This window comes from Salvia splendens, chromosome 20 (assembly GCF_004379255.2).
Source record: "Salvia splendens isolate huo1 chromosome 20, SspV2, whole genome shotgun sequence".
Taxonomy (NCBI): domain Eukaryota; kingdom Viridiplantae; phylum Streptophyta; class Magnoliopsida; order Lamiales; family Lamiaceae; genus Salvia; species Salvia splendens.
The window spans coordinates 17229520-17244539 of record NC_056051.1 but is presented as its reverse complement, the minus strand read 5'-3'; the positions used below and the strand labels follow the sequence as shown (position 1 = coordinate 17244539).

Sequence of the window (15020 nt, the reverse complement as noted above, 5' to 3'; positions counted from 1 at the left end):
TATGGGTTGATTTGTTGGTGGACTATTATTGTTGGGCCTGGGATTTATTTTTGGCCCAGGTAATGGTGCGGGCTTGTGTTTGCCCTAGCCTAAACCCCGGATGATATACCCCCTTCTCTCCTCTCTGTCGTTTCACTTCATTCTGACTCTCTCATTTTCTCTCACTCTCTCGCGTCTGTTTGAGTTTCCCTTGGTTTTCTTCTCTGATGATGATTCTCTGGTGTTTCACTACAATTTATCACGGATATTTGAGTGACTAAACGTGTGTGTGGGTGAGGATAAGCAACTGGTTCGGTTGCTTGAGTTCTAGAGAAGTTAGGGTTTCTTGTTGAGAGGTTTTCTGTGTGAGTGGTTCCGAGAGTGGATAGATCTGGTATAGTGGAGTGGTTTGGGGTTGTAATCCGTGGTGTGTGAAGAGTTTCACGGTTGGATTCAACGTTGCTCCCTTGGATCGTGGTTTTGGTGAATAGATCTGTACTATTAACGGGTGGCTGAGCCATAGCTACAAGATATATGCGATTCCTTTGATTTATCTCTTTTACTTGAATTATTTGTTTAGATCAGAGACGATCTTCTATTGTGTTACTAACTAGGGTTTCTAGTGTTCAGGGTTCTCGGTGGTTCTTGGAGCTTCGGGACCAGGAGTGCTGTGGTCCAAGATAGTTAGCTATATCTGTTGTAATAGCTAGACCTTACTTGCATAAAATCAATCGCAAGGGTGATAGTTTGACTGAGCTATCTTGTATAAGACCAAAGAGGTCTCGCTAATTAGTGAATCTAGGTAGTCTGATCCCTACAGTAACACTTGCCTAATTTGATGTTAACTATGATTAATGTATCCTTGCGTGGCTTCCTAAAGTCGGGCCGAGTCAAGAAATTTAGGAAACCGTCGTTTGAAATTGGCTACTCATAATATTAATTTTATACTACTACTAACTCTAAAAATTATAATCTCTTTCCATCATAAATGAACCGCTTCTTTTAAACACTCTATTGAGAGAATGATATTTAATGGAGTGTTAAAATGGAGAATAGAGAAGACCTTTATGCCGTTTACATTCAGATTATAGGTGTTTACGAGCGTTCTAACCTTATAATCGTGTCGACCTTAATTTAATGGTCATACGTCATCTGAGTGGCTTAATGACGTGATAGACGACGCACATCAAATTATAACTCAAAAAAGACAAGTCAAAACTGTAGAAGCAAACAAAAGCAACCCCCATGTTGGAGAGTTGCTCACTTGTATAAATACCTCCTCAAACTACAGCACCATTAAACACACTCCACATTCATACATATATTATTATAATGGGATACAGCACGAGCTCCTCCTCTTCGCCGCCCTCCTCTCCTCCTCCCATCCTCACCCCCTGCGCCGCCTGCAAGATCCTCCGCCGCCGCTGCGTCGATAAATGCGTCTTGGCCCCTTACTTCCCGCCCACCCACCCCCTCAAATTCACCATTGCTCACCGCGTTTTTGGCGCTAGTAACATTATCAAGCTGTTGCAGGTTAACTAATTACAATTCATATGTCTTCCCCACATTCAAATCTAATCATATTTTCTTAATTTTTCCATTTCATTCCTTTTCCAAATACACCTCAAATTGTTATGGCTATAATTATTTATATTAATAATCATTGTGCATGTTTTTGTTTTTCAGACCATATAAGCTAGTGTGAAATTACCTTTTTGGTGGCTGAAAATTGTGAAATGGGTTTATATTCTAAAAATATGTAAGTGGGAAATTTTCCATGATCCACTAATTATTGGAGTCTTTCTTTACTACATATTTCCACCAAAAATCAAGAAAAGAGGGGTTCTAAACTTGATTTTCAAGATTCTTGTTTTCTTTCTTCTTCATTTAATTTCTTGTTTATATATGCCATCTGGACTTAAATATGTTGACCTCTCAACAACTGAAAATGACAATTATCAAGGTCAATAGGTTTAGGCGCCTACTCAATATGAAATTAAACTACGTCAAAAAATCACTAAATTCTACAGTTTATAACTAACACAATTATCCTCAGGTAAGTTTTAGCTTCAATGATTGCAAGAATCAATAATAATTACTCAATCACTCTACTACCGTAGTTAACTAGTACAATCTTTAGATGCTAAATTAAAACATGCACTATATTCATTCTTTTAAATTAATAAAAAAAATTACTTTGAAAAAATCAGGAGCTGCCTGAGGATCAAAGAGCTGATGCTGTGAGCAGCATGGTTTATGAGGCAAATGCTCGGCTGAGGGATCCGGTGTACGGGTGCGCGGGCGCAATTTGCCAGCTGCAGAAGCAGATCAGTGAGCTTCAAGCTGAAGTAGCCAAAGCTCAAGCTGAAATCATCAACATGCAATGCCAGAATTCCAACTTGTTCGACCTCATTTGCAAGCAAATCTCGTCTGAGGAAAATCCTATGCCGTCGTTTCATGATATTTTAAATTACAGCGTTTTTGAGGACTTCCTTTTTGATGACAGCGTCTAAGGATAATTTTAATTTTAACATATATATACTTCATGAAAGTAAATGGGGGGGAGGGGGTGGTTAAATTAGTTATTTTACTGATATATTTGAGATTATTGGGTAGTTTGGTGATCTTAGAAATGTAATATCGCAATGTGAATTTCTCCAAACTTTTCCAAAGGAAAAGAAGTGAATCAAGAAAAGTTATGTACGACAAAGGGCCATTACTTTAAAAAAAGGAATCCCCTTATTAGACCTTTGAATGTATAAAGTCTTGTATTTGGCAACTTTTGGTGACCTAATGCTTTCATATTAAGAGAGATGTTTGACGATGATAAGTATTTTTTTTTTATTTAGAGAAAAAGATGAAGTATTCATTCATCATCAGTTTGACCATATGTGTGAGTATCCAAGAGTGAAAAATAGATAGAGAAAAGATGGCATGATGGAACAAACAAGACATAAAATTCATTAGATAAGGTTGCACATGCAAGAACAGTCCTTTTTAATGTTTTAGAAACTCAAAACATTGAAAATGTATGCATCACATAGAGAAAATTTACAATTGGGGATGGGCTGGTGATGAAGTGATGGTCGAATATCAAATCCCACTGTAAATATTGGTCAAGCTTTTCGTGAAATGTTCAAGTAATCTCTTCTGCGTAGTTTGTGGGCTACACAAATACTACTATTCAATTCATTCTGAATCAAATGCATGAGAAAAAGGAATTATGTTTAAGATTTTATTACAAATTCCAGTTAGGATATGAGGGAAAACTAACAAGTTTGTTTTGATTGGATGCTGATATACTTGGATTTCACTTAGTTTTAGAGGATAGTTTTGTGGTTTTAGAGGATAGTCTTGCATGATTTTGATAAAATAGTGAGATAAAATATGGAATAAGTTAGATAAAATAATAGTAAGATATAGTATGACATAAGTTAAAATGGGCTTTGTCTAAGGTTAAATTAGTATGGAATTGTGTATTATTGTTTTGGTTGCTAAAATTATATCTAAGATTATTTTAGTAATGTATTTGGTTGATGAGATTAATATTAATTTTAGTTTATAAATTATGAAAATAGTACTGTGAATTAAGTTTAATTAGTTGATTAATTACTTATCTATATACATTAATTAATATTTAATAGGACATTTGGGACAGTACGAGAATTAATGTATAATTGGTAAAATAAGAGAGATGAGGAGAAGACTAGTTAAAATAATATTAATAGATAGTGGAACCCACATTATTATTAGTGTTTTAATGTGGGACCTAGTGGTATAAGTCGTAAATAAATTAATGTATATGAATAATGAGTTTGGGAAAACTTTCCATAAATACAAATGAGATATTTTTGTGGGACGGATGGAGTATTAATAAAAATTAAAATTATTGTAAAGAAAAAAATACTTGGGCGCTCCACTAAACCCCACTAAAAACATAACACCCATTAGACAAAAAATATGCATATAAATCATTTGTACGCCCTTTGTCTAATATTAGAAGTCTCATTTGAGTTTGACACGATTTTTAAGAAATATAGAAAAGTGGGTAAAAAAAGCTATTGGATGGCACATATTTTCATATATTAATTTTATAATAAAATATAAGTGGAATAATTTAATGGAATGTGAGGTCTACTTACCATTTATAGTAAACGTGAACTGTGACTCATAATGGTGGACTAACTAAAATGGTAAACCGTGACTCCTAATGGCTTAGATAAGATATGAAAATATGTCGTTCAAATATATAGATTGTTTCCATAATACTCCCTCCGTCCCGGACTACTTGCACTTATTTCCTTTCTGGGCGTCCCAAGTTATTTGCACTATTTCCATTTTTAGTAAAAATTTTCACCTACAACCGTAATATTTGACTTTGCTATACACTCATTCCTTAATCTCCGTGCCAAAAATGAAACGTGCGAGTAGTGCTGGACGGAGGGAGTATTTATTAACACTCATTTATTAGTTTATCCCTATTTAACATTTTAATTAACGCTTTAGCATTATTTCATCGTCAAAATATAATTTGGATATACTATAAGGATTTTATTGTAGCGGGAATGTTAAATTTCAATATGCCTATATAGTAGTAATTCGGAAGGAGTCATAGATAACATAAAATTTGTATGATTAGACACTTATAATATCTTATTAGAACATAACTAATTCTATGAAGTCAGAAACATACACACACCTAACAAAAGAAAAAAGAAATTTTTTGTTAGTAGTGAGTCTAGTGACTATATCATTTCTTAGGCGAGGGAATATTAGTTAAATAAGAAGTCAAAATTAAGTAAGAGGTTATCATCAAATCATACAACTCTATTATTGGCATTGTATTCAACTCAAATACCGTGAGGATTAATAAATATCTGTAGTTAATGTACCAAAATATGGCAATATACACATATTTAATCGAACTCCGCCAAACAAATTGGAAAGTGATGTGGAATATAATCTTATTAAATAGTAACCCTATATTTATTGACTATGTATTTTTGGTTGGGAGCGGATCCTCTACTGTTTTATAAATAACAGGTGCGCAAGTTGTGCATTAAACGCAAGTGTATAGAATGAAATGCAAGAGTGTATTTAAATAACAGGTGCGCAAGCTGTGCATTAAACGCAGAATATATAGAATGAAAGAAATGGAGAACTCTTGCGTTTCATTCTGTACACTCTGCGTTTAATGCACAGCATGCGGCGCTGTGATTTATAAATCAAGCACAGGATCTGATACGTTTATTATTTATATATCTTTCATATCTTGCATTATTATTTAGTTGCATTATTTAGTTAGATATTTAGGGAGTGCATATCTTTTTCATATCTTTTGTCTTGCTCATTAAGTTAGTATCCACTATTATAAATAGTGGACATTGTTATTCATTTCAATCAATCAAGAAATATCAATTATCCTTCTATTTTATTTTCACGCTTTTATTTCAATTCCGTATTGTTCTTGGAGCTGATCCCGGGGAAAGCCCGTGACGTCCACCTTTATCCTTCCGTCGTCGACTTCTCGTCGTCGCCGGAATCTTGTTAATGGAGTGCACCATTAAGATCCGCCCCCATTTTTGGTTAGTAAAAAAATAATTAAAAACATTATCTACACAAGTGCTTCATATTTAAATAGTCGTGGAATGACCTATCGACCCGTATAAGGACGAACTTCAACTACTACCTTGGAATAAATAATCCTTGCAATAATGTCTATATTTAGTGTTCCACTGTTACATATGCTTGGATTAAATAATACTGTATATCGGATTTGTTTAGTATTTTTCTATACTTACTCATTTGACTTTGTAACTAAAGACTCTTATAATAGATAAATTTAAGTGATCTATTTATATTCAATTGCCATCAAACGAGTTTAGTGTGAAACTTTGAATGGTTACAATTAGTTTTTTCATACAATTGTGGACCTGAATTGTTATAATCTAACGTTATATCGCGATTTCGATAATATGAGTATATGAGTGTGTTTTGTAAATTGAAAAACACCGTAGTTTCTCATAAAGTTTGGTCATTATTTATTAGAAGTCCAAAATTGGTCCTCTAATTTATCCAAAAATATTATATATTTGTAACCTTTCTTTCGCGTGTGTACAATATTTAATTTTGGAGCGCAGCAATATAAAAGAGGTTTCTTTATATCACCAAATAATCAATCAGCCCTTTTTGTATTAGTCCTTGTAGGCCATGGTAGACGATATTTCATTTACCTTTTCAGTGCAAAGTCTTCCAAATTTGAAACTAAGACCATCCACAACGCGTCTCGCGCCGGGCTCGCGTCTCGTCTCGGAGAGACGAGACCCCCGCGAGACGCATTGCAGCGGCCATCTCGTCTCCAGCTCGCGACCGTCTCGTCGCGTAGCTCGTCTCGGAGAGACACGAGACGAGCTGTCTCGCCACGCGCCCGAGACACGTGGCACGTCCCCATGCGTGCGTGACGCCCACTCGCTGGCCCGCGAGTGGGCGTCGTCACTGATGACGCAATAATTCATTTTTTTTTAAATCGATTTTTAATAAAAAATTTTTTTTTTTTTCAAACGGTAATATTACCGTTAAATATTTATTTTCATTTTTTAAATTTTTAATTTTTTTACTCTATAAATAATTCTATTCCATACTCATTTCAAACACAAACACACATCTATTCCTCTCAAATCCTCTCTATCACTCCAATTTCCATCTTCAATCAACTCAAACAAATGGATCCTTTTGAGCAAATGCGCCAATTAATGGAACAATCACTCGAAGAAGATCGACGACGAGAGGCGGAGGAAGCCGCACCACCCCCACGACGCTCCCGGAAGTACATCAATCGGAACCGGGAGGAAGCCGCCGCACGGTTAGTACGCGACTACTTCTGCGATAACCCGATTTGGGGAGATACCTATTTCCGTCGCCGTTGCCGACTACCGACTTTGGATCTGGCACGCGTACTTCGGGGTCCCTGGCTCGAACAACGACGTAAACGTGCTCCAACAGTCCGACCTCTTTACCGAAGTTTTGGATGGTAAAGCGCCGGCCATCAACTTCGTCGCCAACAACCGGCGGTATAAAATGGGGTACTATCTCGCCGACGGCATCTACCCGAAGTGGCCGACCTTCGTGAAGACGTGCGGCAGGCCAGCGAACCCAAAGCAGGCTCTTTTTGCGCAGAAGCAGGAGGCTGCGCGCAAGGATGTGGAGAGGGCGTTCGGGGTTCTCCAAGCGCGCTTCAACATCATCAAAGCCCCGGCTCGTTCGTGGTTCATGGAGAGCATGGTCGACATCATGTATACGTGCATAATCTTGCACAACATAATTGTCCGAGACGAAGGACCCGATGCCGGAAATTGGTTCGACCCCGAATCCCCCGGAAGCTCAACCCAAGTAGTCCGCCGCGAAGTGGAGCGCATCCATCTATACAAGAACGGTTGGCTATTCGGGCAAGGACACGCGACTCTAGCGCCCACACCCAACTCCAAGAGGATCTAATTGAGCACATTTGGGAAAACTTTGGCGGAGAAGATTAAATTATGTCATTTTTATTTTTTTAGAATTTTAATTATGTCTTCATTTTTTTAATGTTAAGTTGTAATATTGTTTTAATTTTAATAAAGTGTGTTTGTTTAAATTGAATTGGGTTTTAAAAAAAATTATAAATTAAATTGAATGAATAGTAATTAAGAGACGGTATAGAGACGGTTAAGAGACGGAGCGTTGCAGGTTCCGTCTCTTAGTTAAGAGATGGAGGAAAAAAGGACAGTGGGGCCCTCAAATAGTGCTCAAATAGTAGTTAAGAGACGGTATAGAGACAGCGTTGTGGATGGCCTAATGAGAACAGAATGTCCAAAAGGTTTACGGTATTATTATTTGATTTCAAGATTCAGAAAGTTTAGGTTCCCTCCATCTCATTTCAATCTCCATCTTATCTTATTTAGACGTCTCATTTCAATAAATCACTTCTTAAAATTAAAATTCAATATTACCGAAATTTTTGTTGTTAATTTTAAACCTGTGATAATTTGCAGGACATGCAAATAAGAAGTTCAGTAATAAACTAAATTAGCTGAAAGTTCAGGTTATAAAATAGAATCAACACTAAAAAAGTTGCAGCAATGTAAAATTTCCGATGTCGCCACCGGTAAACGTGAATTTTACCGATGAATCCGAAGTCAAAAGCTAGTTTATGGAAAAACTGAACATAAATAAAAAAAGTTACTAAAAAAGAAAACATATTTTCGGCGAATTGAACAGCTACTGAAAAATTCCTCGGCAGCTTTTTATATAACAAAGAAAAACCTGGTGGAACTATCTATTTCTGCAGAAGGGGCTCACCAGTTTCCTCATTTTTGTTTTTGTCCATGGCCTTTCTTGCAAGCTCATAGCCTGCAAAGTTCATGGCGCCCAGAGGAGCGATCCAGAAGAAACGTGGTACAGCACCCTTAAATAGTCCAAGGGGGCCTTCATTGCGCAGGATTGAGAAAGCTACAATTGATAATGTCACGGTGCGTCCCTGAGGAGCAGTCATTGTTCTTGTCTTTATCACATCAAAGGGAGTTGTCAAGACGGCAGCCAGTCCACCGGATAGAGCCCCGACAGCTATGGTCTCCCAAGGTTCTAGCTCCCGTTCCAGAAGCCGTTGGACAGCCTGAAATGGTGAAATATGAATAATGAAGTTGGTTTTGGGCTGAGTTTTTATTTATCCTGCATCGTGATTATCTAATGCCGATCAGGACAGGCACACCTATTAGCTTATACTATTCCCTGTTTTCGGGTTTAGTCATTTTAGAGGTTGAAAGTTACATGTAAAAAGCAAGGCAGAACCTCAATCACTAAACAGTGTCTACATGAATCCCAATACTTGGTTTTTGATTAAAAAAAAAGTGTTATCACATTTGAAGGTAATTGAAGAGACGTATGACCCGACAAAAGAAATTATTTCCCATGTAAGACAAAAAAATAGGAGCTTGCCAAATGATAACACTTTTGAAGCATGTGTAAAGAATGAGAGCACATAACTAGGATAAATAGATTAATACCTTCTTGGATTCAGCATAAAGGCCCATGCCTGCAACGTAGAATGGAACTTCTCGGCAGAGAGTTGCACCAGTCCCACGGAAAAAGCCCCTGGGACCATCTATCCGCCATGTCCCGACAATAGCTTCACCCACATTATCAAATAGACCAGCCTGCAATCTTTGCTTCAACACCTCGCATGGAATACGCACTGCTGTTCCAAGAACTGTGCTACAGAATGACGCCAATGATTGAACCTGAACACAAATTTTATAAAAAATAAATTACTCTGTATAAGGTATTGATTGCAGATGTACACCAGATTTTTCCATTCTTTGAAATAGGGTTAGGATACCGTCATGATTCTTACCTGTAATTCAGGAAGGGTTGGTGCAAAATTTATCAAGACGAGCTTGCTTGCTTCCATAATTCCAGTTCGGAGACCATGGCTGCACTAATAGTTGATCAACATTCTGACAGGTAGCAACAACTTATATAAAAGGGAAGATAAATGAAACTACACCTAGAAAATTGCCCCAATATGGCAGGAACAGACCCCCTATATAGGCCTCGGACTCCAAGTTGAGGAAGCTTCGATAAAATTTCCGCAAAGCTGAGGGTTGAAGAAGCTTGAACTCGCGTCTGACAGACATGCCAGTACAGAACAATCAGATTGTCTCATGGAAAGTTATAGATTCATGCTAGAGGATCGGAAAGTAATAGATTCATGCTAGAGGATCTTTTCTAATAAATATTGGACTATGACCTATTTTTACAAAATTACAGCCACCACCAAGTAACACATCAAAAATTAAGATGCCCAAGTAGCAATATTTCAGGAACTAAAAGATACTTTCTGGAGGAAAAGAATATGTTTTGTTTCACAAGAATTGACCTTAATCGTGTCAATAGGATGCATTAAAGCTGTAGACATTGCACAGGAAAGTCCTCCAATCAATGCTGCCTTTAGAACACTGCCAGCTGGTATTTCTACCGGTGGAGGAACAGCGACAACAGTAGCAGCTTCAAACCAAATGCTCCTGAAATTCACAAAGAAAAGTTTGTGTTAGTTGCTACCAGAGGCTGAAACAAATAGTTCATCAAACAAGCAGAAGTAGAACTAGAATACCCAATTTACTCAGGTATCCATAAATGTTAAAAATGATAACATTATTTCGACAGGACATGTGACCTATAGCTTAACTATATGCTCACAAACAGAATTGGCTCTTCCGAATCAATCAAAGATGCAACAGAGCTTGGATTGTTGTTAGAGCTGTTCACAATGGACTGTAGATGCCAGTATGAAGATACTCCCTCCATCCCACAAAATTTGGCACATTTTTACCCAGCACGGGTTTTAGAATTGTAATAGAAAGTGGTCTGCACTCTGCAAAAGTTAGTGAAATATGGGTCCTACTTTTATAAAATGTGAGTAAGAATGAGTTAGTGGAAGTGGGGTTCACTACCAAAAATGGTAAAAGTGAAATGTGACAAATTTTGTGGGACGGGCGGATGGAAATAAATGACAAACTTTTTGGGACGGAGGGAGTATCATCTTCAAGGAGTTTCAAAACTTACACATTAGTACTAAAATGAACCGAGTGTATTCAGAATGGATTCATAAACACCATCCGACATAGTGCAAATCAGAAACCTAGTACAGTCCTTTGTAATCATTCATCTTGTGAGGTTATAAAGCAAACCAAGTCGAAGTAATACACAAAAATAGCATTCAACATGGATTCTGAGAACCGACACAAGTGGGAAAGGGATTGAAAACAATAAACCTCAATTTACCTTGGATCTTCTTGAAGTCGTTCAGATGGGAGTAAAAGCATGAAGTTCCGGAAATGGCCATAGGATATGGATTCCCCTATATCAGCATTCAGAAAACGCATCATAGCAACAGCATTATCCTCATTTGCAGGCAGTCCAGCATTCTCTAATGATGCCACAATTTCACTTTTCTGCAGTGTCCCAGACTTGCTTAAACAGAGGCTGGTGTAAGCCCGAAGAATGGTTGGTTCTTTCTGTTCCATCAAGGACAAGAACTGTTTCCAACCAAAAGATTTTGAGAACAAGTGGCTTCTCGCACGTCGCATGAACTCATTTGCATATCTCTTAGGTAGTTTTCTCTTTCTCATAGCAACCTCAAGATCTTCTAGGGTAACTTGCCCATCACCATCTCTGTCCAACTCAAAAAAAAATCTCTTTCCTGCACACAATGATTTAGATTGATATCATGATGATAAGGAACCAAAATACAAATTATATTCAGCATCAGAAATCACAACTCACAAGGCATTAGATCTTCAAATGTCAAAGCTAGAGATCATAGCAATGTTGTCAAATAGCGGCTATAGCGGGGATATTGCGCTATAGCATATCAGTTTTTAATGAAAACGCTATCGCCACACCGATACGTAGCATTTTTCTGTGGCGGCCGCCATACCCGTGGCGGTCGTGGCGCCATAGCGCTACCATATCCCGCAATAGCGGTATTTTAGCCCAATTTTGACTTTTTGGTGCTAATTTTGACTTTTATTGGGCTTTTTATTTTTTAATTTAATTTTGCATAGGCAGGCCAAATCAGCCCACCCCAATAATTCTAACCCCAATAATTCTAAACCCTAATTCCACAACCCCAATCTGCCGCTTTTCATCTCTACTCCTTCAGTCCTTCCACAATCTGCCACCCACCGTCGCCCCGCCGCCACTGTCGCGCCGCCCCCGCCGCCTGTTGCAGCCTAGCCAGCACCCTCCAGCCCCACTCAGTGACTCAGCCACCGCCCAGCCATACAACCCCTCCTATTCACAATCTGCACCCCAATCTGCCGATTAATTATATTTATTTTGTAGATTTATACAAAAAAGAGAAATAGGCTCGAGCATAAGAGGATGCAAGATTTGGTTTATGTGAAATATAACCAAAAATTGCATGATAGGAACAAGCTTAGTGCAACCGATGAATTTGATCCTATTATTCTCGATGATATTGATGAGTGCAATGAGTGGCTAGTTGGGGAGTTGGATGATGATGATGATGATGATGATATTGATGGTGGTAATCATTTGGTTCATGATGACGATGATACACTTGATTGGAACATGGTGTATAAGGTTTCGGGTGTTGGAGAGCCTAGGACATATACTAGGTCAAAGAAGAGGAAAGAATCTTCTACATCTAGTTCAAGTTGTCTTAGAGTTTCAAAGAAAAAAGAACCTATCATACCTAGAAAAGGGAAAGGGAAAAGGAAAAGGCTTGCGCTTGTAGATGAAGAATCGGAAGAGGAAGAATTTGAGGGTAGTGTAAGTGGAGATCAAGAGGATGAAGCAATGGAGGATGAAGATGAAATGGACGCCGATGATAGTGATGATGATGAGCTAGAAGACTATGTTGAGCTTGATGATTGATGTCTATTGAGCTTATCATGGTTTTATGTTTTGTTGAACACTTGAACTAAAGACTTTAATTGCTAGACTTTTATATAATTGTTTTCTATTTTATGCTTTATTACATGTTTTTAGAGTTTTTAATGTTATATTTTTATTATTTTCTAATTTTTTGAATTATATATGAATATATAAATATTATTTTATATATTTAATTAATGACCGCTATATCCCGCCATACCGATACGCTATATCCCTGTGGCATTTTTCGGGCGAACCGCCATGAACCGCTATACTGCTTTGACAACATTGGATCATAGCAATTCAGAATAGTGGAATAGCAATTTCTTGATGAGCCCTTAAATATTTTTAGCCCAACATGCTAGAAACCATCTCTAACTCAAGAAGAAGTCAAGGGCCCTAGTTTAAACACAAGGATAACTGTGGTAACCCAATTTTTCTATGTTCTTCACCAGCAAACTAATGATACTAGAGATTAAACTTCACAGGCCACCTCAGAGCATATAGAAGATAATTTAAGATACACCATATGAACATTTGAGACAAATTGTTTGCTTCATTAAACCAATACAATCTCTATAATATAGTCGATAATTTTAAATGAAGTCATCTTGAAGTGAAAAGCTCACCTTCAGCTTCAGTATATCTGAAGAAGTCCTGGACGGAGATAAGTTTTTTCTTGTCAGGATGATCTTCTTTCGAAGGTCTCCCTATCTGTGGTAAAAGCTCGATCAATTCTGTTAACGAAACAGTTGACAGAGATGACCTCAAACGCTCAACATTGGATAGAGGAATACTTAACAACCCATTGGCTGATTTTTGAAGTGAAGTACGTCCAGTTTCTTCCTCATTAACAGCATTATTAATGCCATCATCCCCGGCATCCTTCACAGAAGGCACTTCAACCATACTTGATGGAACTCCTCCCACACGAGCAAACTTCAAATTCCCAAAAAACCCATTTACATCTGCTCTTTTTCCTTCTAAAACACTAAAAAATGCCTTAACGTGGTCAAACTGATTAACAGGTGCAGCCAAAGGTTTACACTCATCACTCTTACACTCATTTTTCTGTACACCAACATCAAATTTCGGTAAATGGTTGAACTGATCAACTACAAACCCTATAAAGTACTCCAAAGGTAAATCTTTTCCTTCTTTAACCTTCAACTCCTGCTTAATCTCACTATCAACCCTCAATTTCACTTCAGCTTTCACACTATTTTCTTTATCAGCCTTACTCATCTTACGAACCTGCCTTTTCTCCTGCTTGCATGACATTGGGAGAGCCTGTACAAAGCCATTTACCAAAAATGATAACGCCACATCAAGATGCAGACTGTTCCCATGAAAGCTCTTATCCTCATTCCCACCACCCTCATTTCCATATACCTCTTTCAACCCTTCCCTCGGAGAATTTACATTATCATCACGACTAACATGTACTTCACTATGCACACTACTTACACCTCTATCCTTAAACACACCAACAAATATCCTGATCGGAACTCTCCTTTTTCTCCGATCACCGCCATTACCATTAACATGCTTCCCACTCTTCTTATTCAAATCCAACTGAGCTGCCACCACCTCATTACTAGCATCATCAAACCTAGCATTCAGGTTCCAATTTTTCGAAGCCCCATTAAAACAATGCTCAAAAGTCTTGGTAACCTTCTGAAAATTCGATTCTATAAGAGAAAAGGCACTCCTAACCACTTGAATCGAATTCAAAAACGACTCCAACGGGTCATTCCCCGATACCACCATCACTTGAAACCCTAGCTAAATCACAGCTCATACGAAAATAAAAAAAATCGCCCCAATATACAAATTCAGAAATTTTACACAAACATTCAGCCTCTGATCAAAACTATCCAGTAAAAACACCAACAAAATAAAAAAAAAAATCGATTAAAACCAGCGCAGCTTCTGCTTAATTAGCAGCTCTCCTTCAAATAATTCCAAGAGTGATAAATTCTGCCTTGTTTGCTCGTGTGCAATAGTATATATATACATCAATTATCAATAGGCCTTTTTTTTACCGAAATCAGTAGTGAATGAAATTCCGAAAAGTGTGCATTCCGCTGCGAGATATGTAGATAATGAGGTGTATTTTGTGGGATTTCTGCGTCGTGTAAATATATACTTAATTAACTAGAAATTTCTGTGGATAATTGTGAGGCTCATAATATTTCAGCTTTTGAAAGAGGCATTTAAAAAAATCTGCAATTGTTGAAGCAAATCTGAGGAATCTGAATGGTGCAAATGAAGAACAACAAAACGAAGGCGGTGGCAACGAGCAATGAAGCTGATTTCCGATATTAGTAATTTTCACATTTAATTCAGACAAAGAAATTAAGCAAAGGTGGTGTCATTTGATAATTAATACACGTTCCTTGCATTAATCAAATACACTTGGTTCGTGATATTACTTTAATACCCCTGTGTTCGTCCTTATCCTTTGACACGTAGTGCTACAGCTCAATCTGTGTAGGGGGTAGCCATGGAAATTCTCTTGGTAGATGCTGACTTGATAAAGTGTGTCACATCATGGCAAATATTTTAATTAGTTCTTAATTTGTGAAGAATCTCTACCCCACCCC

At 37.6% G+C, this 15020-nt stretch overlaps 2 protein-coding genes across 2 annotated transcripts; one reads left to right on the top strand and one right to left on the bottom strand.

The window, feature by feature from the left end:
* The first annotated feature begins 1311 nt into the window (after window positions 1-1311).
* On the top strand, window positions 1312-2530 carry LOC121781573 (LOB domain-containing protein 1-like). Its single transcript, XM_042179295.1, has 2 exons — window positions 1312-1512; window positions 2190-2530. The coding sequence occupies exons 1-2, from the start codon at window positions 1312-1314 to the stop codon at window positions 2490-2492; spliced, it is 504 nt and encodes a 167-aa protein (XP_042035229.1). The 3' UTR covers window positions 2493-2530.
* A 5533-nt stretch (window positions 2531-8063) lies between these two features.
* On the bottom strand, window positions 8064-14764 carry LOC121782379 (mitochondrial substrate carrier family protein C-like). Its single transcript, XM_042180183.1, has 7 exons — window positions 13044-14764; window positions 10798-11215; window positions 9893-10037; window positions 9521-9639; window positions 9368-9446; window positions 9021-9254; window positions 8064-8629 (listed from the first exon to the last, which is right to left on the bottom strand). Exons 1-7 carry the CDS (start codon window positions 14182-14184, stop codon window positions 8294-8296), a joined length of 2472 nt encoding a protein of 823 aa, XP_042036117.1. The 5' UTR covers window positions 14185-14764; the 3' UTR covers window positions 8064-8293.
* Between the last annotated feature and the right edge of the window lie 256 nt (window positions 14765-15020).

Coding starts and splice junctions, on each gene's coding strand:
- LOC121781573 (XM_042179295.1), top strand. CDS start 1,312: ATGGGATACAGCACGAGCTCCTCCTCTTCGCCGCCCTCCTCTCCTCCT. Junction 1,513..2,189: donor ACATTATCAAGCTGTTGCAG/GTTAACTAATTA, acceptor TGAAAAAATCAG/GAGCTGCCTGAGGATCAAAG.
- LOC121782379 (XM_042180183.1), bottom strand. CDS start 14,184: ATGGTGGTATCGGGGAATGACCCGTTGGAGTCGTTTTTGAATTCGATT. Junction 9,640..9,892: donor ATCCTATTGACACGATTAAG/GTCAATTCTTGT, acceptor CATGTCTGTCAG/ACGCGAGTTCAAGCTTCTTC. Junction 9,447..9,520: donor ATATTGGGGCAATTTTCTAG/GTGTAGTTTCAT, acceptor CTATTAGTGCAG/CCATGGTCTCCGAACTGGAA.